This window comes from Typha latifolia, chromosome 12, assembly GCF_019914945.1.
Source record: "Typha latifolia isolate L0001 chromosome 12, TyphaL0001v2, whole genome shotgun sequence".
Taxonomy (NCBI): Eukaryota; Viridiplantae; Streptophyta; class Magnoliopsida; order Poales; family Typhaceae; genus Typha; species Typha latifolia.
Window position 1 is genome coordinate 1,154,827 of NC_133097.1, and position 26,796 is coordinate 1,181,622.

Genomic DNA, 26,796 nt, shown 5'->3' on the forward strand with positions numbered 1-26,796 from the left:
AACTTGACTAGAGCATCATTGTCAATAGTAATTTCTCCTAATCCACTATTCAAGTTAATATAAGACAACTTGTAATACACCTTAGTTTTAGAACAATTTAAAATTTTCAAAATATTCAATATTTCTATAAAGGACATCAAATCAGAATCCATTGACATGTATGATACATCTTCCTACATAACCAAAATTCAGACCACGAACTATCTTCCCCCAATGATAAATGACCAATTTGTATAGACAAAAGATATCTATTTTGAGGTAAAATAAATTAGCATAAATATTGCTAATTTCAAAAAAAAAAAAAAAAGCAAGCTGTTCCCCGTCAAAATCGAAGGCAAAATCGATTCCAACTTCTCTTTACGTGGTTTTGATCCTTTGGTAACCACTCATCTCTTGCTATGTGACAGTTTTGAATTGTTTTATACAACTATGGATGCAGTAAATCTGTCTGTCTTCAAGGAAGCGATTCGCGAGAACTAATAGTTGCCAACCAAGGAGTACCTCCATGGGCTTCATATCGGACAAGATGTTTCGTGTGCTCTGTGTGGACTACATTGAGAAACAACTAGCCACCTCTTCTTTGCATGCTGGTATAGCTTGAATGTTGGTATGAGCTAGAGAGCTGCTAAAGCACTAGGTCCAAGAAGACTGGATTACTAGAACCTAGAAGGCAAAGAGACGGTAAATAAGAATGTCAAGGCCACTATTGCAGCAACAATGTGGCAAATGTGAAAGCAAAGGAATTCGATGGTGTTTGGAGGATATAGGTTAAGTCCGAAGGTGGTGGTCAGAAAGGCCATCCACCTAGCTGTAGAGTATGCTCAAAATGATAAAAAAAAGCCTAGTCACATACGGCAGTTGGGCTACCCCAAATGAGGGGTGGCTAAATGTCAACACGGACGGGTGCACTGTTGCTATCATGTATCAGGGTGATGCAGTAGGCAAGCTTGCATAGATCACCTGGGAGCCTTGTCCGAAAGGCTCTAATCTATGGGTAGAGACATGGGCTATGAGATTGGGCCTAAAAATGATAAACAAAAGGGGTAGACTAATGATTGAAACGGACTCCAAGGAATTGGTCTAGATTCTTCGTCGGGAGGCAAGTTGCCAGTGGCGTATTATGAACATAATAGAGGAGTGTTGGAGTCTTCATGGGGGCTTCTATGAATGGAAAATTATGCTTGTGTTTAGAGAAACTAACTAGGTGGCAGACTGAACATGTACCGTATGCGGCGTCCACGGTCATGTTAGGACTGGACGACCCCCTACCCCCAGATCTATGTAACCATTTGCATTTCAATTGCTCTAGACAGTTAAATGGTCAGATGGCATCTATCTGAATACAACTCCACTTAAAAAAACCAAAAACAAAAACAAAGATTCGCGAGAAATCCTGCTGCTCTTTACTCTCTGCTTTGTTTCGCTTTCTTGGATCTCTGAGATGACTTCTTCTACAGCCCTTGGATCCTTCTCGGCGATCGTGCAACCCTCGCAGGGGAGGCGACGAAGATCCTCCGTCCGGTGCTCGGTGCCCATCCTTCGCGATCTCTAGCTATGGTGCGCCACCCCTCTCCCAATCCTCTACCATGTGGCCGACGCCGTGTCTGCCGACATGCGCGCTAGACTCACCGCTGATGGCACGGGCGATCTTAAGATGATCCTGAGCTACGTCGACTCCCTCCCCCACAGGGTAATCTTCAAGCTCCTTTACTAGTATTCTATCTATCTTTCCTCTTCTTTGCGATTTTATTCTAAATTTGGTCTCATTTTACGAACTTTCCTTTTGTTTGTATGGAAAAGATGATCTTTTGCATGTTCATTGCGCAAATCTCTTGTCTAATTTTGAGGTTTAAATATCTTTTTCGTATCTCCGAATCAAAAGAAGAAATCACTATGTTGGATATATATTGTTGATTGTCATGTTTGAAGATTAGTTTTAGTGAGATAATTGTTACTCTTTTCTGTTTAGCATTCAAAAGATGAAATCTTTGTGATGGATATGAGTGCTATGTGGTTTTCTATGTGTGTCATTGAGTTATTCATCAGAGATGTTTGATGGTTCTTTATCATTGAAGGAACGAGAAGGGTCTATTCTACGCGTTGGATCTTGGAGGCACTAATTTTCGAGTTTTGAGAGTGCAATTGGGAGGTAAAGACAACCGTGTTGTCGATACAAAGTTCAAACAAGTATTGATACCCCAAGAGCTTATGCATGGTACTTCTGAGGTTTGCTAATTTCATTCTCAATCTGTAATTTGAGTTGCTGTTCAAGATTTGTGATGGCATTGGTCTAATCATGTGTACTTGGTAACAGGAGTTATTTGACTTTATTGCATCTGGGCTTGCAAGTTTTGTTGCAAAAGAGAGTACCAAGATACATTTTCCCCAAGGAACAAAGAGGGAGATTGGTTTCACATTCTCTTTTCCAATGAAACAGACTTCCATAGATTCTGGCATCTTGATCAAGTGGACAAAGGGTTTCACGTCTCCTGGGATGGTAGGGTTTTCTTCTTCTTCTTTCATAGATTTATTTGGAATTATACCTTTTATTTTTGATATTTGAGTAACTTCCCTCGTGATATGAGGAATTATTTAAGGGTTGATTTAGTAGAATTTTGACTTTTTGAGTAAGTATAATAGCTAGAATTTAGAACGACACAAGGTTTGGCCTTCTATACTTCATCTCTGCATTGATAACCAAGTTTACCCAGCACTTATTACTTTATTTTCCTCATTCACAAGAGTTACATGAATGTCAGTTATTATTGTGATTATAACTTTGTGATTTAGCAAGTCGATGAAATAAAATGCTGATAACCCGGTACATGCTGCAGCTAGCTAGAAAGTTTGTAGAGGACATAAATTCAATTCAAGCATCTGAATTCAGCATAACTAGATATTCTGGGAAGGCTTTTTAAAGATATGAAGGTCATATTTCATAAATAATTCTCATGCTTGGAATTATTTTTGGACTAACAAGAGCCTAAGGTTGTTTCAGTAAGGTTGTAGCTCCTGGAGCTCATGTCTTAGTGTTTGATACCTTGTACTGTTCATTGCATATTGATGTAGCAGAATGCAGCCTTGTTACCTTTATTTTGAACTAAGTATGACTTAAAGATAGATTAATTGGATGCAGGTTCATAATCTTGGACATCAAGTATAGTTCGATAGATCCAATAGCTCCGAAATTGAGGTTCAAAAAAATTGTTAGCCAGTTAGAACCCGAACAAGGGCTTCTTTATTTTTCATGTTCATTTTCTCTTTTGTTTTAAGTCATGAACCTATATTGTCATCATAGGGAAGAAGTCATATTGGTTAAATGTCTAAAACAAATTCACGACCTTGGGTTGAAAGAATAATGCAGTCAAAGAAAGAGAACAGTTGGCTTAGAAGCTAATTGAGAGGTGCTTTTCTTTATTTCTTTCAGTGCTGATTTAGAGATTTTGTTCTAACCTCTTCAAACATGAAATTTAATCATCTCCATGAGTTTCTGATCATCTTCATGAGCTCTGACCATCTTCAACGGTGTTTTCCTGAACGCATCAAGATTTACAAATCAGGGATTGTGAAGAGATTTAAGGGGCTAGATAATTGTCCTACCTAATGAGATATTACAATTGTATTTTAGACATTCTAAAGTTCTAATTCAATTTCTTCATTTTTACATCCATAATTCAAGAAAAAAAGGTAACTTTTTTATATTGCTATATACTTATTCTGGTTTTATAGGAAGAAGAAAAGAAAATATATAAACAGATCAACTTCCTTCATGTTTAACTATTCAAGAAAGTTCTTAGAGGGATAAAGAAGATCTGAAGGGGCAGAAATATTTTCAACTAGCCTAAGGAGTGGTTTTGAGAGACTACTATTGATACTATTGAAATGCCAAACTGTTGTCCTTATCTTCTTTTACCACCTGATGCTTTTGTATTTTCTTTGTTATGAATGAACAAAGAATGCAAAGGATATGCCTCATTGGTTTCATAGTATTGAATAGCTACAAATTCATATTATTTTTATTTCCATAGCAATCATCATATGCAACACTTTGGAAAACATAACTGACAAATGGTAAATCTATGCAGGCTGGAAGAGATGTTGTTGTTTGCTTAAATGAAGTAATGGAGAGGCAAGGGCTAGATATGCACGTATCTGCCTTGGTGAGCTCATTAATAATATTTGAAGTTATCTTTCATACATTTGGAGTTCAATTTTCAAATATGGATTGCTACACTTGCGACAGGTTAATGATGCAGTGGGTACTCTAGCTGGGGCACGCTATTGGGATGATGATGTGATGATTGCTATAATTTTGGGTACTGGTACAAATGCATGCTACATAGAGCAAATGGACTGTATTCATAAGTTGCAAGGTCTAGCAACTAGTTTTGGAAAAACGGTTCGTCATCTATATATCCTACTTCGTCTATATTTTCTGACAGGACAGCTAAATAGCCTAAGTTATTAAAGAAACATCTTTTAAACTTTTGTCATGTTGCACTTAGCGCTGTATAATTCGCTGAATTTGTTTAAATGAAAAGGACTGATAACTTCAAATCATAACATCTTTGTTCCAAAAGAAAGTATTAAAATAGTATCAATCTTCCATTTCATGTTTTGATTTGATCAGCTTTTTTTGACCACAGATCATCAGTACCGAGTGGGGAGCTTTCTCAAATGGCCTTCCCTTGACAGAGTTTGATAAAAACATGGATAATTAGAGCATAAATCATGGAGAGCAAGTAAATATGGTTTTCTGTTTGTATTCCTATGTTTATTACTTGTTACATCACCTCCATTGAATTTTCTGAACTCATATTAATATACAAAATAATAACCAATTTGTCATGTTTTGGTTGACCTATGAACCAGATATTCAAGAAGACAATTTCCGGTATGTACCTAGGTGAAATTGTAAGAAGAGTATTGCTCAAGATGGCTGAAGTTTCTGCTTTGTTTGGTGATTATGTCCCTGAAAATCTTTCCATTCCATTTTTGATGAGGTAATTTCTTATATTCTGATCTGGATGTCTACTTTTCTTCTAAGATCTTTCATATATCTGATTTTCTATAAATAACTTGAAAAGTTCATTCCTGGTAAATTATGCCAGCAAAACCAAGCTTTTGGTCCCTTTTATCTTGGTCGACCATATTGATCTTTGCCTTCTATTCATGCTAGTTTCAGGTAAGGTTCTTTGCCAAACCAAGTTCCGTAGATTTTTTTTCCAACAGTTCCTAAGTGGTAGATTGCTTTTCCCCATTCTTAGAAGGCACATTCAATTTGAACACAACTTATCCTCCATGTTGGTACACTAGTGATCTCTATCAGACAACTCCAATCATTTAACTGATTTTGGCATAATGGATCATCTATGCTACTGTTGTAACTTGTCTGCAATATGATTTTTCTTGTTCTTCTTTCTGATAACCTCATTCATCCACCTTAATATTCTCATCTTGTTGTCACCCAACTTTTGCATGTTCTAGTTTTTAGTTGCCTAATATTTTGATCTACATAGCATGAATGGTCATATAGTCATCTCGTAGCTTCTCATTTAGCTTGAGCGTTATAAGCAGCGAGCATGATATTTTAGTGTCACTTCTCCATCTTCTCTATGTCTATGCATATTGTCCTTTTCAATCTCATCTAACTATTGAACTTTAGATCCAATATAACAGAAGTAGATAACCCAAGACACTATTTACTGAAGTTCCATTCTATATAATTAGTTCTAGACATGTTCTTAGAGTTTATTCTTTAGTTTTATGAGTTGGTTCTCCAACTCTTAGATTCATCGAGAATTTGTAGTGAATTAATATCTCTAAAAATTATAGAATTATAGATGACATCATGACTAAAATTTTGTAAAGCATGAGGTTACTACTGCAAGTAATTGTTGCTCTGGTCAAGTTGTTGAAGTTTAATTTTTTTTTCTTATTTTTTTGTGTTATAAGATAAAAAAAATTATTTTTGTTTAAAATATATAGTCAGACAACTACAGAATTGCTCTCTTCTGAAACTTACGATATTCAATAACATGCGAAAAGTTTGGGAAGAAATATATGTCATGTTGTTGATAAGTTGTTCTAGTTTAGCATCTTACTCATAGTTATTCAATATTTATGATTTGAATGAATCATGCACTTTATTTTAGTTGTCAATGAATTATAGTTTCTGGAAAGTTTTTGATTAGATAAAGTGCTCGGAGGAACAATCTTATCACCTTAGATCTGTCGTTTAACAAGAGAGCTCATTTAAGAGGATATCACTTATAGAATTGAATTAGGAACAGCAGCATGGATCAGAAAATTAGAAAAAAAAAATTGTAGCTTAATAGTTACAAGATTTAAGTAGATCTATCACGTATCGATTGATCGTAAATATTTGCAATTATCGATTAAAATTTTACTAATAATTATAAAATTAGGGACACTCATAATCACTAGCATAGATGTTGTAAGTTTGTTATTTAAGAAAAAAGATAAGATCCATCTCTTTTCTTTGCAGGACTTCAGATCTTTGTGCTATGCAGCAGGACAACTCAAATGATTTGTCAGAAGTTGGAGAAATCTTGAGTGACATCATTGGTGTAAGTTCTGTCTGCCTTGTTAATCTCTCAGTGTTCTTCAAAAATGAGATCTTAAAGCCCCTTCTAACCATGGAGACATTTCCTTAATATTCTCTTCAGGTAAAGAGATCTTCTCTTGAAGCAAGGAAGATTGTAATAGATATCTGCGACACTATAGTTAAGCAAGGTGGCAGATTGGTCGGAGCAGGAATTGTGGGCATTCTCCAAAAGCTGGAGGAGGATTCCAAAGGACTCGTCTTTGGGAAAAGGACAGTAGTTGCAATGGATGGCGGCCTCTATGAGCATTATCCTCAATATAGGAAGTACTTGAAGGAGGCAATAGAGGAGCTACTTGGCTTAGGGAATTCAAAGCATGTGATAATAGAACACACCAAGGATGGATCTAGAATTGGAGCAGCTTTTCTAGCGGCCGCAAATTCAAAATATGTGAATGAGGTATAGATCGGATGACAAATGTCATGCCAACATGGAGACAATAAATTCTTTCCCAACAATTTTGTTTTTCTAGAGTTGCATTACTCAAGCTGGTTAATAGATTACATACTGAATTGAAAAATAGTAGGGAGAAGAAAAAGGTAACAATAGAACTTTAGGGGAACATTGTAATTTGTTATTATTAAAGAACCATTACTTATAGTTGTTTCAATTTGTTGATTTAATTTGTGTAATTATTTGGGTTTTGTTTATCGAATCCTTAAATCTAGTAAAATTTTAAGCATTGGTTTATACATATTTCTAGAAATTGTTCTGTACCTATTTGTTTCTAACACAAAATAGTTGGTCTTGGATGCATCTAATAGGATATGTTGAGAAACTTTATCCTTTTTGAAGAAATTTCAGGGGTGTTCTGCTAGCACTTAGGAAGTGATACGGCTATATCATAAACACACGTATCATTTGATGTTCTAATTGGTGATGCAGTTATTCATTTATTTTGGTGTTTGGTTGGGTTGTACCAATGATGACTGGATCCTTAGAATTGCTATGTTATTTAATTATAATGTAAATTATTTTTACATTATACTAGCACAAACAATATATTGATCATTTATGTCTAAGGAGACTTTTAGTCTGATTATCTCAATTTACACCACCAAGTAAAAAAATACGGAGTAGAGAAGATTGTTGGGAGATGAAATGTGAAAAGAAAGAAGAAAAGAATTAAACGCAAGCAAGGAGATATAGATTTACGGGATTCATCCAACTAGAGTTACATCTATAAAGGTCCTACCAATTTCACTATGTAGAACTAAAAGAGAGAAAGTCCTCTTAACCTATCCCAAACAACCAATTTCACTATGTAGAACTAAAAGAGATTACTAAGCGAGAGAGTCCTCTTAACCTATCCTAAGCTGTCAAGTATTTTCGGGTGTGTTCGAACGCTCAAATATTGAAGAAGTGAAAACTCGATGCTATGTTTGAATGCTCGAACAATAGTTGCACTATGGTTGTTCTATTCAAAACTTGTTGCAACGATTATCAAACTCTTGCTATCGAGAAAAAAAATGTTCGAATGCCCAAAAGTCGTTTGAACACCTGAGTTTGATTTGGTCTCCACGGTTTACAATCTCCTATTTGGAGATGAATTTGACTTCATGAATGACTTGTGAAATTGAGCCATCAACATGCACTTAGGCTCAATCACTAACGAGATCTCAACACTCTCTTCAATCTAAAAAATAAATAGAGGGTGAGTTTATTTTCAGGTTTTCTAAGATGACAACCTTTATAAGTATGTCAATTGGAGTCTGACTTATATAAATCTTTACTAATTTTAAGGTTCCATTTTCTAAATGTTACCATATGAAAATAAAATTTAATATGAATATGTTTTGTCCTTGAATGAAATATTGGATTATCCGCCAAGTGTATAGTGCTTTAACTGTTGTTATACAAATTGTAATTTTTTTACTCGAATCCCGACTCCTTCAAGAAGTTTTCAACTATAGCATTTATTTGCTGGCTTCTAAAGTTGCAACATAATTTGCTTTTATTCTTCATACAACGACGATCTTCTATAAGAAATTGATGTTTTCCACTACCTAAGATAAATAAAATGAATACCCACTAGTACTCTTCCTTTTGTCATGATCTTCTACAAAATTTTAATCAATAAAGCCTTCTAACTTGAACCTCGATAGAAATATCTTTTGTGTTATGTAGATATCTTAGAACCCACTACACTGCTTTTCAATGCTCTCTACCTACATTTTTCATATATCTACTAACGACTCCCACTGTATGAATAATATGTGGTCTTGTACATACCATATTATGCATCGAGCTATTGACTGCTAAGGAGTATGAAATCTTCGTCGTCTCTATCTCCTCATCATGTGTCTTTGCATATTGATCTTTTAGATTCTTAATGTCATCTTATTAAAGTCTGCAATTAATATGTCATCCACATACAAGAATAATATAAATTTTCAATTTTTTTAAGGTTGTCAAAATTCTTGTACCATTTGTCAGGTGTGCATCGAGGCAAGTTGGTGTATGCGAGTTGGGGAGATCCGACAAGGGGCACATCTCCATCCTGTGGGCTGCATCCAGGGGTAGCATATGGATGCTTACTACTATAGTCACAACATCCCTAACCGCCGTTATGACTAGTCTTGCAATGTGGTGGAGCATAGTCTTGCAATGCTGAAACAATTTCATCTGTTTCAGCAGTTCAACATCAGTGTAAAAAGTGTAGGAGAAAGCAACAAATTGTTCTCAAATTTTTCCCCCCATTTAGTGTTAATTCCTTGAATCTTTTATATGACCTGAGCAGGTTAATGAATTATCAGTTCTACAGTTCACTTCCTTGAAGAACAACTCTATTTCTTCTCCAACCAAAGAAGCATCATTTAAGTATCCCTTTTGCCAGAGCAATTATACATCGTGTGCCAATTATAGAACTAAATAAAACTCCTCTGTTAGAAAGAAATTTCTATTGGATTTCGCAAACAAAGCAGGATGTAAAAGAACAATTGGTTATTTACGTTAAAGATACTATTTGTTCTCTTTTGAAGTCTTCTTCTTTGTTTTTGTGGTGGTATTGTTCTTTCTCAGCCAGATCACTTTGTTATCCCTAATTATAAGCCAGAGAATCCAAACTGGACATGTAAATCTCCAGTTTTGATGAGTTTTCTATGAAAACCACATATTAAAGCCATAGATCATTAATATCACAATCAATGCCTACAAACTTCAAAATTTAACACAGGAAAGAAAGCATATATTGGTTGCTTCCTTAAACTATTTCATCGTAAGAACAGAGCACCATTACTGTGGCAACACTTCTATACCTCACCATGAAGGCATTTTGAACTGAATGAGCAAAACTATTTTTCACCACATGTGCTTAATAAATGACAATGCACAATGGATGTGTTAAGAGCTGTCTTAATTTACCCTACACTAGAAAATATTCCACTATTCTGTAATAACGGCCTCTGTGTCGCCGATGAGTTGAGAGAGCTTAATTATCACCATGAAATGATGGGGGGTAAAGTAATGGGTGGATCTGACTAGCTAGATGCCTTCTGTCTCTTGACATTTCTTTTTGGAGAAATGAAGTCATCATCATCCGATTCTGAGTCGCTAGCCTTCCGTTTCTTCGGTACCCTGGTAACCTCCGCCGACATGGTCTGCTTGACTTTTTTAAGTAACACATCTGACGTTCTCTTAACAGATACTACTTTGACTGGTGAGGTGACCTTCTGTTGCTGGTTCTTTTTTAGCTTCTTCCCGTAAACCTTCTTAGCTTCAGATAGTGGAAGCAAACCCCATTCCATCATCCTACATAGAAAGATGATCAACTATTTTAGTATTCAAAATTAGTAGGTCAACTTGCTGAGTAAGTATGCCAAAAATGACTAAAGGACATGAAAAGAAAGTTATGAACATGGAAAGAGAGTGATGAGAGAGTTTTCAAAGCATTACTCTTAATGCCCTTATGACCATAGTCAAAAAGATGCGAAAAGAACTCAATAAAAAGGTGACCACAGACAGAAGTTGTGTCCAGGTTTGGATACTTTCAGATGTAACTAACTCCTATCACTCAACCATCGGCAACCCACTAAATCAAATGGCATTGATGGTCTTAATTTGATGAGCACTATCACTAGAAGCTCTATTTGCAAGCCCAATCCAGTATTAAAACTAAAAACAACTCAGGATATCCACTATGCCAGAATAGAAAATGACAAAGTCTATTATATCATTTGCTAGTGGGAAAACAACATACATATGACCTGCTTTTCCTCATTGGATCGGAACTAAGTTGAAGTTGCTATCCAAGATAGTGGAAGTAGGTTTTGCATCAGTTTGGTTCCAAGCAAGTTAATATTGGAGTGTTTTAATTAATTTAGTTCATAGGGGAACAAAAGGAGATGAAGCAAGAGATAAAAGAGCACTTGGTTCTCCAAGGACAAAGTAGAATGGTGATTAAAGAGTAGTAAAGGGTGCTGGAATCACGGAGCATGAGAGTTGGCATTACATAAAATGGAAAGCACTTGGTTCTCCAAGGACAAAGTAAAATGGTGATTGAAGTGTAGCCAAGGATGCTGGCATGAGAAGTGAAAGGTTGTCACTGGTGATCATAGATGATGAGAAGACGAGTTGGCATGATGACAGAGAAGATAAGAAAGTTAGTTTTCTGACCTGTAGCTCAAGCTCATATATGGAAAAAGAAACTTCTCTAGGAATTGAATTAAAATCCAGCATGTAAATTGAAAATGTACACTGATTATTATATTCAAAGAAATAACATAAAACATTATCATATTTAACAACTTGACAATAGACTGTGGTTAGAATAAGACAATGGAAACCGTAGTCATTGAGGCAAAAGCCCACACATTGCTAGAAAAATACATGAAAGAATAGTTGGCATAAGCAAAATGATTATTTCCAATACCCAAATGTTCTTTCACTAGAAGCTATCATGCTCACTTATGTAAAGCTACTTGATGGTTTATTAAAGATATGTCTTGGCTTAACTAAACTACTGTAAAATTATCTAAGCAGCACTAGTATGTCAGGACTCAAGAGGAGTCCAATTGCACATAATTGATGGCCAAGAAGCATGCATGGTAGCAGAATATTAAAACAGCAACGGCCAAAGGGCATCATCAAGTACAAGAGGAAGCTAGAGATAACTTGTTCCAGCAGTTGAATGAAGACTTGTAAAAGGGTAGTGACAAACATGTAATTGATGAACTGATATTGCAGATGTAGTTGACCCTGAAGTCATTTCCATTAGAAACTGGAGAAATAAACTGAGATAATGATACACCACAAGACCCTTTAGAAGGTCAAGATTTGTTTCAGAAGATCTTTTCTGAAACAACTCAAATACAAGACTGTCTCTAAAGAGATAATTTCTTGATGCAAAAGGACAAGTATCACCTAAATTTCATCCTAATACTCTTTGATATAGGGCATACTATAATTGTCATATAAAGAACTACGTTTCGCAGATGCCTTCTTATTCATGCAAAGAGTAGAGATGGTATAGTTTAACCTGCAGAACCGGAAACTAGTAAGGAATTTGAAATTATTTCCACAAAAAAAAAGAGTATCCATATAGCAATTTTAGAGAGTCTGTCCTAGAAAACCTTGAGGTCAAGGCAAGTTACTATGAAACATAGATTTTTGACATTGCATATATTTCAGCTTGATAGGGGCAACTTAATTCCTTATTTATATTATCAAAGGCTTTGTTGTAATAAAATAGCTTTTATATCTTGTGCACATATAATTAGCTGTTACACCAATTTCAATTGAGTAGATCATTAGTCAAAGAAGAAAAATAAAGAATCACAGGGATTATAAGGAACTGGGAAAGAAAGAGAGGGCAAGAAAAACTAGGAATATATGCATATAATATACATAAGATGCATATATATGGAAAATCAAGGAAAGTCCAATAAAGAAGAAACTCTAAGGTCCTATCGTTGAAAAAGAAAAAGGTAAGGATATAAAAAAGAAGAGAGCTTGAACAAAGATGTTACAAAAGAAGGCAAAAGATAGGATCAAGAATTCAAGATACATCTGATCTTCTAAATCATTCTTCTCCTTTGTTGTTCAAGGCTGTACTTCAATTTAAAGTGTCAGGGAAAAATATTAGAAAAGAGTAATGTCGGACATAGAATAATTTTTCAATTGATAGCTATTATTTCTTACTCTCTTTTGTGAGAGGTCCAAATGGAGATGTGAAAGTGTAATCCCTAGGAGAAAGTCCAATAACCTAATTATTTTATTTCCTGGGATATTATTCTGAATATATTTCTTCTAACTAGAACTTAAGTTCTATTTTCCAAAAGACACATAAGATTCATTAATAGTATAGTAGTAGACTATCCCTTCTCTTTATTGAGAAAAAGATCATAATATTGAAATATGAAGACCAAGCCGTGAGAGAAAGAAAATGGTGCAAATGGAGAGATGTGATGTGGTATTTATAGAAAAGTTTGTGATGTATGGAATAGATTTTTAATATTTGGTTGTAAAAGAAGAGGACAATGGTAAAACTTGACAACAACCAGTGTATGCCACTTTCTTCCAGTTCCAGATTCTGTGAGATTATCTTCCGTCCTGAATGGAGTTGGACTTTGGAGGGTTTAACATTAGTCAAATCCTATCTACCTCTATTTTTTCCTCTGTGATTACATCGCTTTTGCCATTTTTCTTACACATGTAGAAGACAATTTGGCATTGAAAAATGAAAATAATCTACAGTGCAATTCCGGGCTTGACGCCATCCACAACTCTTAGATAAACCTTCAGCTAACCCAAAGTACTTAATGCCCATTGTCCCCCAATCAAAATACAACAATATAGCCTTTTTCCAGGTGAGCATCTTGTCTCCTATCAACCAGCTGGCTACTTAATTATTGAGTGGATTATAAACTTTTGTTGAATCAGGAGGAACAAGAATGACTTCCTAAACCACTCCAATGATTGAATCAACATTCTCCTGTATCAATGTAGAAAATGTTTGCATGCATTCTGTTGCTCATGTAATTGACTGCCTAGCTTGATTCTCTCAATGAACTCAGCATACCCCTCTCTAAGTTCTTTATCAGCTTTTTGCACCCTTCCTCAAAGGCTCAAACCTCAAGCTAGACCACTGATTTCTTCATCTTAACAAATCACTTAACACTATTGGTTATCCTAGCTATAAACTATTAAATTATGGAATGCAACAGCCAATATGTACATCCGCATTTGCTATAAAGAAAACAAAACCATTAATCTTAACTGTAAGAATTATTCACAATAACCAAAATAAAATGTCTCTCGAATTTCATCACAAAGAAGACAACTTATAAGAACAAATTCTAACAAAGATATTTCCCCGTATTTGTTATGTTTAAGGAAAGGCAAGATAACTCACCAGAATGAAGCCATTTCACTATTGGGCACCTGTTGATAGAGCGTCTCGTAGAAGATCCTTAAGGGATCTCTCTGCAATGTTCAAAATTTTGAGGGCAAATCATTATCCTGAATTCAAAGAAGAACCCTACTTTTGCAATAATACGACAACAAAATGTTAATGCGATAGGTCATACTTCCTCAGGAGGATCATGCTTCTGCCCAGGCAAATCATACACCTTCTTCACCTTCTTCTCCTTCCCATTTGCAACCGACCCCTTCGCTCCCTTCCCGGCCATCTTCTTCTCCTCTTCCTTCTTCTTTTTCTTCTTCTTCTTCTTCTCCTCCTTCAGAAAAACCCATCAATCCACCACTCAACCAGCATGATGAAAAAAAAAACACCACAATGCCATATTATAACAAGAAATCCAAGCGAGAGGAGACCTTGAAATCATCATCTTCTTCTTCGGAATCTATGGGGTCTTCTTTCTTCAAGTTATAAAGCTTCACATTGCTCTTCCCATCAACTGTTCTCTTCATCTAACCGATACCCATCAAGAAATAAACAATAAAGCCATCATCAGAAAACCCAAAAGAGAACACCACCCAATTGGCACAAGAGAGAAAACTAACCACTGGGGCCTTAAATTCCTCGTCTTGATCCGTCTCCTCTTTCTTCACCTTAGAGGGCTTGTTGGCTTTCTTCTTCCTGGCTTTAGAGAGGGAAAGAGGGACGTCGTCGTCGTCCTCCTCCTCCTCCTTGGGCTCTTCCTTCCTCACACGATTCGACATGGATACGGAAATGGGAGCATCGTCGTCGCCATCTTCCTCTTCTTCCACTTCCTCTTCCATCTTCACGGGCTTTGGCTTTTCCTCGGCCATTGCTAGTGTTCCAGGAAAGAAGGAGAGAGAGAGAGAGAGAGAGAGAGAGAGAGAGAGAGAGAGAGGTTTGGGGTACTTTTCTGGGGAGGGAGGAAGAGGTTCAAATAGCCAGAGAGGGTTCTTCTTATTAGACAGGGATCCTGGACCCTTTGATTTCAATCGAACGGTCGATAGGGATTGCCAATGTGAGAATCCGTGATTGGGTGAGAATCGAAGAGTTTTAGGACCGTTTGATTTCAATCGAACGGTCCTTAGCACAATAAATTTTCATAAGTTAATCCAACGCTATAATCACAATCATTAGAATTTAATCCTACCAAAAAGCTTAAGCCCATTGGGTGATAATTAAACTACAATTATTTTTTATCTCTTAGGCCCTACCTTTTTTTTTCAATATTTATTATGGATTGCAATTTCTATTTGTAATATTTACAAATTGCATCTTTTATTTTACGTAACAATTGTCGAACTTGGATTAGGTTAACACTAACAAGGTTTGGACTTATGGCATTAACAAAAAAAAATATTCTATCTAATTTAAATTAGTCCCATTTATTTGACATTTTAATAATTATATATTTTAGGTTATAAAGAAGATAAATGTTTTTGACATAAATGTGGGTTTAGGTTTGATAAGGGTATGTTAACAATGTTCTTAATATAGTTAATTTAATATTACTATTTTGAAAATAAATACCCAATAAGATAAGCTATAGCATCTACCTAGTGACTTTTGCAATTTAATTGCATTTAAGTTTTTAACTTATATATATAAATTATGTGCAATTTATTATAATAAAATATCTTAATTATACAATATATATACACACTTAATTTTATATACTAAATTAAAAATTAAATGTAATCAAACTGCAAAATGCCCCCTTCTACCTACACTAATTCCTACAATAAAAAGATAAATAAAGTACAAATCAGAAAACCTCATGAGTCATGACATAACCAAGTAACCAACCCATTTTAAAATTTTTACAGCAATGTCTGATTAGGCACCCATTTCTCTTCCCCAACGTGCCAGTCTCCCTTTTCTCTTCCCCAACGTGCCACTCTCTGGGGTTGCCACCACTGTGACTGATCCATCTCCTTACACCCATAAAGAACAAAGCCAAAATTCCTTCCTTCTTGCCTTCTATAAGCATCTCATACCAAAACTTTAGCATCAATCCCCACTTCCTTGATCAAGACTTATCCACAAAAGACTCAAATCTCCTGCGTGTATATATAAATATAAAAAAAAATATATATATATATATATACATGAATGTTACATTACCTAGCTAAGTAGTTATAAACTAACACAAGGAATAATATTGCATGCATGGCTTGGTTCATAGGAGAGAGGAGAGGACCACAATGGAAGCAAGGGTGGAAGGGCCAAACGTTATCCTCCCTCTCCCTCCCTCCTCCACCACTCCTCATCATCTTCTTCATTGTACTCCTATTCCTGTCGATCTCATGGCAGATCGACTACCAGATGCAGGCGCGCCGCGCGGAGATCGGCATGCAGTTTCTCCTTGTCCTCCTCGTTGTTGCGCTTGTCGTCGTCGTCCGCCGTATGTTCTGGGATGGCCGGTTTGTTTTCCGGCTACCGTGGCCAGACCGGGAGGTGGTCCACTGCACTGGTAGCTCGCCGTGGGGGGTGGCGGTGCTGGTGGTGGTGCTTTTGGTCATGGTCTCCTACCAGTCCTCCTTCCAGTCGCAATGGTTAAAGCCCTTGTGGAGTTAGTGTAACTACTGCAGTGTTTTGATATGAAAACTTAAAAAAGAGTACAACTATGGATGTTGCTGAAGGTGTATTATGTGCAGAAGTTTGTATTTCTGTGAGTTTTTATACAAGTCCTTGAACAGTAAAACTAGGAAACTTAATAGTCGAAGTATGCTGCAGTATGCCAGTAAATATAGGAAAACTCAAAGAATACGTTGGTGTAAATGGATTTCTCGTTGGTGTACAGTAACTCTGCTCCAACTGAGCATCCACTATACTTTTCTTGAGTTTACCTTTGTACACATGCTACAAAATGATTCAGTCGTATACAAAGATTCTACGAGGTTAAATGGCTCTCCCTCCATATGCCAACTTCAAGAAAACATTTTGGAATCAGGAGCTTTGATGCTTGTGCTGATTTGAGAGGTCTACTGCTTTCATTCTGCTGATTGAGAATGGTTGGATTGATGATCGAAATGATTCTGGCCCTTCTAGATCAATTCTCTTGCATAGTGCGTCGCAGTTGCTTATTACTTCAGTGAGCTTGCCCTTTAGTTCACCAACTTCAACCTGCAATGGATGAACTGCAATTTTTTTTTTTCACAAGGCACACATCAGTAGACAATTTCAGGCTGTATGATGTTTTGCTTAGAGCTTGAAACTAGTTGTTGTAGGAAAGTAGCCTTTATCTATTTCTACTACCAAATCAACTTTCTTTACCATACTATGTGGGATATCTGGGTAATTACCTTCGGCGAGATTCTGCGCCGTCGATCTCATAGCTGACGCGGAGTAATTGAATCGCTGAAGAAGCTTTACAGCCAATGCATCAGCAGTTTCTATCTTGTTTTCTACCTCCTCCTGCATAATTTTGTGTTCACGTTAATAAGCATCATTATGTTCTCCAAGCATAATAAGAGTCTGAACTTGAATAAGCTTAAATTTCTTCACACTAATGAAGGTCATCTCAGTTATTATCTACGACTATAACGCAAGAGAAGCATCTTACTTGCATGTGGTTCAATTCCAAACTAAAACGAAGAGGTAAATATCCATATTCTAATAGCTAGTATAAAAGCTTTGAACCTTCATCTTCACCTTCTTATCCTCCAGCTCAACAGGGAACTATTTTCATTTGAGCATATTCACATGTTATTCCTGGAGACAGGTGCACCTTCCAAGTATGTTTACAGTGTTAGTATGGGAAGAAGAGCAAGCCTGTGGAGGTTCTTTGATGAGTTATAAATTGATCTAATTTTGTAGCAGTTGAGCTTGTATTTCATGAAATTGTTGGGCCTTTTCGCAATAAGCAGTGACATGATGAGATTCTAATGAGTTGGTTAGAATAGTAGCCAATAAAGAATCACCAAATAAGATCTTTTAATAGTATAAGGTTGGACTGCTCAAAGAAGCTATCAAGTTAACAAATCAAAAATAGTCTTGCACAGGGTGGAAGAAGTATCACAGATTAAATAACTAAATAACAAAAAATTTGAATTAATTAGTGTGACATCGAGAAGATTCTAAAATTCCACGTTAACCACATTTGACTAAATAATGAGATATGCTTCCAATATTCATTGTGGTTCTCAATACTCTCTCTCCATATAAGGGGTATGGCATGTAATCATGATAGATGGAGATCAAGGATATTCAACCACTTTAGGAGTTTTAGCTAGAGAGGTGCCATATATTCAGAGAAGATAATATGTAGTACCTACAAACCGAATAAGAATATAGATATGCACCATACACTTATAAATGGAATAGATCTCTAAGGGGCTTCTATGCAGCGCAGAGAATAACCTTGAAGTAAATGGGGAAACATAATTGTAAGAATACAAAAAAGGATATACTATCTATCAGTTGAACTCCTGCTTAATTTTGTGATAACCGAATGCAAGAAACTTTACCTGCCTTTGGCTGATTCTTTTGGCCTTCTCTTCCTGCCATTCACGGTACATTGAAAACAGCTCCAATAGAATTTTTGGGTTCAAAGTACCTATGCAAAAAGAAAAAGCAAACATAATAAGAGATACAAAAATTGTTGATGAGAGATTGATAACATGAAGATGATGCATAGGATAACCTTTAAGTTTCCCTAACTTGAAATGGTACAAAAGTAAAAAAACAGAAGACATGCAATTTAAGAAACTGTATTTGTCTTTTAAGGCAGAAATAATAGATAAAAGGCTAAACTGAGTTCAAAATTGATACTTATCTGACAATGATGATATGCGAGTAATATCTGATGCAAAAGATAACAAAAAATCTGTGTCTGATCTATGGAGTGAGATTTCTCATGTATTATACCAGACTGTCAGAAAGGGCTCAAATCAGTCATATGGTATGACACGCAAAAGGGATATCAATTGGGCTCACGATCCACTCGAGCTCGGCTAGTTAAGAGCCCAGCTTGAGGTCACACTCAGCTAGTTTTTTAGCTGAGCATGGCTCAAAAACTTAGCTCGTTTGTTAAACAAGCCAAGCTCGAGCTGTGCTCGAATTAGCTCGATATTCTTATATAGTAATACTATATATATGTCGGTATTTGCTTCAATGGTTAAAGTGCTCACTTTTAAGAATTGTGTCTACAGTTCAATCCCTACATTTGTAAATATATAAGTTAGCTTTTCTCAATCTGAGTTGCTGAGCTATTTAGTCCCACACTGAACTTAAAGCAGAGGAAAGATCTTTATATCTGCCCACCTCCAAAATCTTGCCAACTATTAAGCTACTAAAGAAATATTGAGCAATAAATTTTGAAACTGAGCCAGCTCGATTCAATGCGAGCCAAGCCAACTCGGTAATGTCGGTGAGCCGAGCTTGAGCCATATTGTGATGCGAACCGAGTTAGCTCAGATCATATCGAGATGACAATTAGCTATTTTATTATTCTGCTTATATGGTTTAGTTATTTTATTATGCTGCTCAGATCGAGCCTAGTTATTTTATTATTCTGTTTATATGGTTTAGTTAGAGTCTAAGTAGGTTAGAGTTTTTTTAATTAGCTAAGTTCAATTCAATTAACTTTTGCGCAGTTTCAGAAAAATATTCAGAAGATATTCATACGACATCCGAATATTATGAAACGGTAACGTCATGGTCTATAATTTTCATATTCAAAGTTTATCTAAATTCAGGATCGGTCTACAGAAAAACAAAGAGCAAACTTGACGCCGAGTTGTTTTGTATTTTTAGACATATTTTCTTTAAATTTGGTTTCTTTAGAGTCTTTAGGACATGGGCTACCCTATAAATATGTGTCTAGGTGATCCCTTTTAATTAAGAATTGATTATTTTAATGATTATTTGTCTTTACCTTCATCTCTCTCACTCTCCTCTCTCGTTCGACTAACTATAAGTTTTGGCCGATCTAACTTTAATCTAGCAATGCCATTGCTTCCTTCCTCCTCGACTGATCGCCCCTTTTGCCCCTAAGGAACGATCTAACTTCTCCCTCATCTCATCTTTTGTTTTACCAAGTTATCATCACCTACACAATCTATCCTAGTTTACCACGTAACCTTTATCCAAGGTTATCATCTAGTAAACTACATCCATTTCCAAACCTCCACCACCAGTGCGTTCCTCTCGTTTTTCTCATCAATTTAGACCATATATGCCAGTTTTGTCGACCCCAATCTGGGCCGAAACCAAACGACGCTACAGCAGTTGCTGCTACAGAGAGAGAGAGTGATGCGAACATTAATGACATATTACACAGGCGCATGTATTAGTGCAGTTCCTCATTTAGAAAATTAGTCTAAGTCAATTATTTTTATTATACATTTACTATTTATGGTGTTTAGGATTATATTTGCTTTTTCACAATTGTTTAGGGTGTTATTTGCTTATTGTCATTTGTAAGGTCTATATATAGGCCAACTTTTTACTCAATCGGTGTTAATGGAGAAATGAAATTTTTTTGAGATCTCCAATGTGAGTTTTGGGTGTGAAACCCTAAGTGAGAATGGAGGTGTGAAACCCCATTCTTTTTCTCTTTCTTTCACCATCATCGTTCCTAGAATCCTAACGATCCATTTGTTTCACATCAGAGAGAGGAGAGAGAGGAGAGAGAAAGCTACTGAGAGAGAGGGGGGAAACTACAGATTAACAGTTAGAGAAAGAGATTTGTAGGCTTTATATATGAGTAATTATTATTTTTTTATTTTTTGTAATTTTTTCTAAATTTTTAAATATTTCTCAATATTTTTAAATAATATTTAGAATTTTATTTAATTAAAATAGTTTGATCTAATACAAGCAATCGATACGGTATGGCTGATATGTATCGTTTTCCCGAACGACCGATCTCAATTCCAATATTGATTTTCGGAACTTTAATTTAGACTACTCGCAATCTCAAATCTGCCACTGATTTTATATTCTACGGCTTGCCCTAGCCTAACAATACATAAATTTCAAAATTGAAGTCTAGATCAATTGAGCCCCTAATTCATTTTTTAACTGACATGTATCAACTTGATATTAGAGCCAACGTTCTTTGGACTATTATAACTACAACTAGATCGAAGGCAACAAACCAAGTGGAGGTAAACATCTCAAACAACGGAGCAAGCCATGGAAGGGGATCACACGACGCCATCAAGATCGCCATCTTCCCCGTGTCCGCGAGATCCTACGAAAGACCATGGCGATCTGTCGCACGCCATAACACTATTGTCGTAGGCAATAACGACGATGCAAGCATCTCTAGTGGGCATGAACCGTCACCTTCCCATACCCACATATGATACTACCACCTTCAGGACAAACCAACATGGCGGCACACAGGCTAGAACCAATGCAATTACCGAACTGGATCCACCAACACTCGCAGAAGAATCAATTATCGCTACAGCTTTTGTGACTCCTCCACTGGCACCGACTGAACCAAATCGACACCCTCCTACTCATGATCATTATCGTAGACCAATTGAGCAGGCCAAAGATGTGGGATTTGTTACTAGTCTCTACAGGTGAAATCATACCACCAAGTTGAGTAAGCTTAATATTGGTTGACTTAGTCCCAGAGGAGGGGTATATAATATTATCACCTAGCTACTCACCAAATATAAATAAATAAGATTTTTTTTTTTATGTATATATGGAGTTACCTTGGAATTTTGTTAATACATGACCTAGGATTTTAGAATGAACAAATAAAGTTGCACATGTATGTAGCTAATTATAGTTGATAATGATTATCTGATATTTAGTTTATTTTCCTTTTAGTCTTTTCCCTTAGTATCAATAGCGATATTTCTAATGTTAATGGTTCAAATTTCACTGAACCTAAAGTGATATTAAGAAATCATACAGCCAATGGATCTCTTGTGTGTGAACTAAATATGGTATATGTTCTATATTACTCTTGGTGGATTAATTTAGGAGCAACAATTCATGTTTCTACAAGTATGCAGTCTCAAAGAACTCCAACAGAAAGTGAGCGATGCATTACATCTAGAAACAGAATGCATTCACATGTGGAGTTTGTAAGGACATTTAGACGTATTTTGGACATTGGCTTTCATTTAGATTTTGGCAACACCTATTATATTCCCAAGTATTCTAGAAACCTAATTTTTGTTGCCAAATTGGACCGAGTTGGTTATTCATTTAGTTTCAATAATTGTAGGTTTACCTTCCATTTTGATTCTCAACTTATTGGTTCTGGAATTTTGATTGATAGCCTTTATAAATTACATTTTGATAGTTCTTATCACCAAACCCATTTAACCCTACATAGAAATGCTAAGCGTGAAAAAATAAATGAGAAATCTTTCATGCTATGGCATAGAAGACTAGAACATGGCCCAGAAGGAAGAATGCAGCGATAGTCAAAGAGAGAAATCTTGACTTCTCTAATTTGGGACATGTGTGGTAGCAGCCTAAGGCCTTCAAGAAAAGTGTGAAACAGAGTAATTGAACATTGAAGTTGATTCATAAAGATATTTGTAGCATATTTCCTCGTTGTATAAGTGGGGAAAGATATTTCATCACATTTACTAATGATTACTCTAGATATGATTAGATATATTTGCTCCCTAAAAAATCAGAGGCTTTTAGAGCCTTTAAAATTTTTAAAGAGAGTGCTGAAATCCGACTAGGTAAAAGGATCAAAGTAGTCAGATCAGATCAGAGTAGTGAATGTTATGGTAAACACATCGATGTAGGTAGAGTTACAGGTTCTTTTAGGAAGTTCCTAGAAGACTATGGCTGGCAAACCAAGTCAAAATGATGTTGCTGAAAGAAGGAAATGATTCCTAATGGACATGTCAGAGTATGATAAGTAATTGTTTACTTCCTTTGTATATGTGAAGCGAAGCCTTAAAGACTACTAGTTAATTGTTAAACAAGATTCTTTCTAAGATATACCTAAAACTCCTTATGAGTTATAGACAGAAAGAAAACTTAATTTAAACCATCTTCACATATGGGGGAGCAGAGGCTAATCTATATAATCCACATGAGAAGAAGTTGGGCCCTAGGATAGTGATTGCATATTTTATTGGATATTCAGATAAATCCAAAAAAAGGTTTGAATTATATTATCCTTTACTCCCGATCCGACTTGCAGAAACTAATATAGCCAAATTTATTAAGGATGGCTTAGACAGTGGGAGTAATGAACCTCAAAACATATCTTTTGATGAAATCATGGAACCAATAGTACCTTTTGATAATTTAATAGTTTCACATTTGGAGACTTAACTCCCAATACATGAAGGACAAGTCTTAACCAATTCTGATCAAGAAGTTACTAATCTAACTCCCCTTAGTCAGGGTGAAAATTCAGTGACATTAGGAGATCAAGTAGTCATTGATCCTCCTCTTGTTAGTCAGGATGAAAGTCAAATGACATTAAGAAGATCCTCAAGAGATAGAAAACCTGCTATATCAGATGAAGACCTAGTGTATCTACCTGCGGGCCACAAATTAAAAGATTCCATAACTTTTTCACAAGCCATAAATAGTAAATATTCATCTGAGTGGTACACTGCCATGTTGGAGGATGAATTCCATGCAAAAGAACAATATCTGGGAACTTGTTGAATTGTTTGAAGGAGTTCAACCCATAGAGTGCAAATAGGTCTATAAGACCAAAAGAGACTCTAAAGGAATATAGAGAGACATAAAATCAGACTTGTAGAAAAAAAATTCACTCAAATAAAAGCATTGATTATAATGAGATCTTCCCTCCAGTCTCTCAAAAGGACTCATTCAGAATAATCATGGCATTAGTAACTTATTTTGACCTAGAGCTACATCAGATGGATGTAAAAATAGCCTTTCTCAATGATGATCTTGATGAAGAAGTTTATGTGGATCAACCTAAAAGATTTTCACATAAAGGTAAAAAAATATCTAGTATGCAGACTAAAGAAATCAAAATATGGACTTAAATAGGCCTCTAGATAGCAATATCTCAAATTCAATGAAGTAACCATGACCTTTGGTTTTAGAGAAAATATTGTTGAAAAATATATGTACTTAAAATCAGTAGAAACTAATTCATAATTCTAGTTCTATGCAGTGTATTGAAAGGCGGCCGTGGATTGCAGGCGGTCACCCCACTGCCTAGCGTCTAGGAGGAAAGCGAGCGCCAAGGCAGTCTAACAATTTAATATATAAAAAATAAAAAACAATTGTATATGATATATAATATATATATACATATATATATATATATATTAATATAGTATTTATAAAATTTTACTGTGCAATTCACAACCATAAAAATAATAGACTATAAATTTATAATTTACAAATATGTGTACATATTTTATTAACATCTTAATAATAAATTATCATGATCTAAAATTAAATACATTAGTTGGTAGTTTATAATGCATTAGTTGGTGGTTTGAAATGCATTAATAGATGGTGTCATTGGTGATTTCCAATGTTAACATGAGCCAGGCTCTCTTTTCCACATGGCCTCTCTCTTCCCCACTACTCTCTCTTCCCCACGTGGCTCTCCATTTCCCAACTCTTTCTCACCACTCTCTCTTTCCCACGTAGCCTATCTATCTTTCCCAACACTCTCTTTCCCATTGTTAAAGCACAGAGAAAGAAAGACAAAGAAAATGGGTGGTTTTGATGCCGAGAGGAAAAAAAAGAAGAAAAGGAAGAGGAGGAGGAGGAGGAGGATAGGAGATGAGGCAATGACAATCCTCAGCCTGGCAGTCTGCCATGCAACTTGGCGGCTCGCCATGCGACTTGGTGGCCTGCCAAGTTCACCTAGGCGGTCTGGCCACCGTTCTTGTTAGCGAGGCTGCCAATGTCCCACCCCACCAAGGCTGCCGCCATAACCACTTTTCAATACAGTGGTTCTGTGTGTTGGTGGCATTATACTTTACTAGGAATGATATGGGGCCTTTACATGACAACAACTCATTTCTTGATAAGAATTATGAGATGAAGAATATGAGTGTGTCTTAAGCATGACAAATCTATGTATATGCCTGGACTATCTTAGCATGACTACATCTCTATAGTTTTTGAAGATTTGGTATGAGTACATGTAAATCTGTTATAACTCCTATCTAGAAAGTTGATGAACTCAATGAATTTCAGTGCCCAAGGAATGATTGAATTGGCTGAAATGAAGAATATTTCATATGGTTTTGTTGTTGGTAGCCTGATGTACACTCAAACGTTTACTCATTTAAATATTACAGCAGGAGTACTTAGTAAATATCAAAATAACTCAGGCATAGCATATTGGAAGGCAGCCAAAAAGATATATAAGGTATCTTCAAGCGACCAGAGACTATATGCTGACATACAAAAGATCAGATAATCTTGAAGTCACTAGGTACACAGATTCAGATTTTGCCGGATGCCTAGACGACTATAAATCAACATCAGAATAAAGTATTCAAATTAACATGGCCCTCACTAACAAAACAGACTATTTCTAGGTCCAAAACTGACAACAAACTAACATGCCATCAGCACTATAAGAAAGCCCGTTTCTGCCTATATTTTCCCTGGAAAGTATAAAGAACCTATTCAGTCTAGCAAGCTGCCCTGTGCAATAGTTTGCACAAAAATAAATAATTACACTGCAGTTGTAAGTAACTTAGTGTGCGTTATATACTATCGAGTTAAATTAGCAAAATTGGTAGCTTCTCAAAGGATTTGTGACACATCTAGAATACTCGTTCATCAGACCACCTCCATTACAAGACTTCTCTCCTGTCACCTCAAATGCACAATACTGTTACATTTGCAGCTGGAACCACATTTGCATTGATGCTCCCTAATTTCTATTAGTTTAGCACTTCCATCCGAAGAGATAGAAAGAGAGTCAGTTTTTAGACTCAACACACAACAAATATTACTCAGTTCACAAATCAGAGCCCTCCACGACTACATTGGACGAGAAAGGAAACACCTAGATGGCAAAAATCCAATCTTTTCCTAGAAAACTTAATACAATCGACAGTTATTGCAACCAAGAAGCAGATACCAATCAAACCAAGCACCAATAGCTGTTATTGTACCTGACACAGAGGAAGACGAAGAAGAGGAGGAGTTGGGCTTCCGTACGAGGATATCGGTCAAGCTGCCCTCCGACGGAGGCGGCGACTTGAGCAGCGGCGGAGCCTGCAATGGAACGAGATTTTGCGTGGTTCGGGTCAAATCTGGAGGATGAAGAGGAAAGGAAAGGAAAGGAAAAGGGTTTGGTCTCACGATCTTGAGAGCTTGGATGCGTTGGAGGAGGGGATCGACGCCTTCGATTCTCTCGGAGACAGTGGTTATCTCATCGATTAGCTTCAGATGATGATAGAAGAGGAGAAATGGATTTAGAGGAATTAGTATAGAAGAAGAAGAAGAAGAAGAAGAAGAGGGGAAGGAGAAGGAGAACCTGAGGAGGTTGTTGCTGCTGCTGCTGCTTGGAGAGAAGGGATTCGGAAGCGCCCATTTTTTGGGGTTGATAACAATCAAAACTGTCGTGGCTTCATGGGTATTTTGGAGGTGGAGATCAGAAAAAGAGTCTTGCTTAATTTAGGGATAAAATTGTCATTTTACATCAATTACTTGTTTACTCACTTTATTTAGTTCCAAATTAAGGGCACTTTTTATAGCGTTTTGCCCAATAAACCCAAAATATTTGATATAGCAGTTTCTCTCAATTTTATATTTCCATTACAAAATGATTATATTACTACAACTCAGGACGTGTTTCTCATCAGATATAGGATATAATACCCCGTATCACAT

At 36.1% G+C, this 26,796-nt stretch overlaps 3 protein-coding genes across 3 annotated transcripts; 1 reads left to right on the forward strand and 2 right to left on the reverse strand.

The window, feature by feature from the left end:
- The first annotated feature begins 1,151 nt into the window (after positions 1-1,151).
- Positions 1,152-7,031, forward strand: LOC140798900 (hexokinase-2, chloroplastic-like). The gene is given in 11 exon segments (XM_073152985.1): positions 1,152-1,241; positions 1,553-1,681; positions 1,683-1,690; positions 2,076-2,226; positions 2,315-2,497; positions 4,086-4,160; positions 4,244-4,399; positions 4,647-4,742; positions 4,873-5,003; positions 6,509-6,590; positions 6,690-7,031. Coding segments are annotated over 11 exon segments (1,443 nt in total).
- Positions 7,032-9,791: 2,760 nt separating this feature from the next.
- Positions 9,792-14,912, reverse strand: LOC140798847 (uncharacterized). The gene is made up of 5 exons (XM_073152930.1): positions 14,589-14,912; positions 14,400-14,495; positions 14,153-14,302; positions 13,978-14,048; positions 9,792-10,376 (listed from the first exon to the last, which is right to left on the reverse strand). The coding sequence occupies exons 1-5, from the start codon at positions 14,835-14,837 to the stop codon at positions 10,106-10,108; spliced, it is 837 nt and encodes a 278-aa protein (XP_073009031.1). The 5' UTR covers positions 14,838-14,912; the 3' UTR covers positions 9,792-10,105.
- A 1,723-nt stretch (positions 14,913-16,635) lies between these two features.
- Positions 16,636-26,573, reverse strand: LOC140798463 (uncharacterized). The gene is made up of 6 exons (XM_073152297.1): positions 26,441-26,573; positions 26,266-26,346; positions 26,076-26,178; positions 18,474-18,562; positions 17,310-17,421; positions 16,636-17,144 (listed from the first exon to the last, which is right to left on the reverse strand). The coding sequence occupies exons 1-6, from the start codon at positions 26,495-26,497 to the stop codon at positions 16,954-16,956; spliced, it is 633 nt and encodes a 210-aa protein (XP_073008398.1). The 5' UTR covers positions 26,498-26,573; the 3' UTR covers positions 16,636-16,953.
- Between the last annotated feature and the right edge of the window lie 223 nt (positions 26,574-26,796).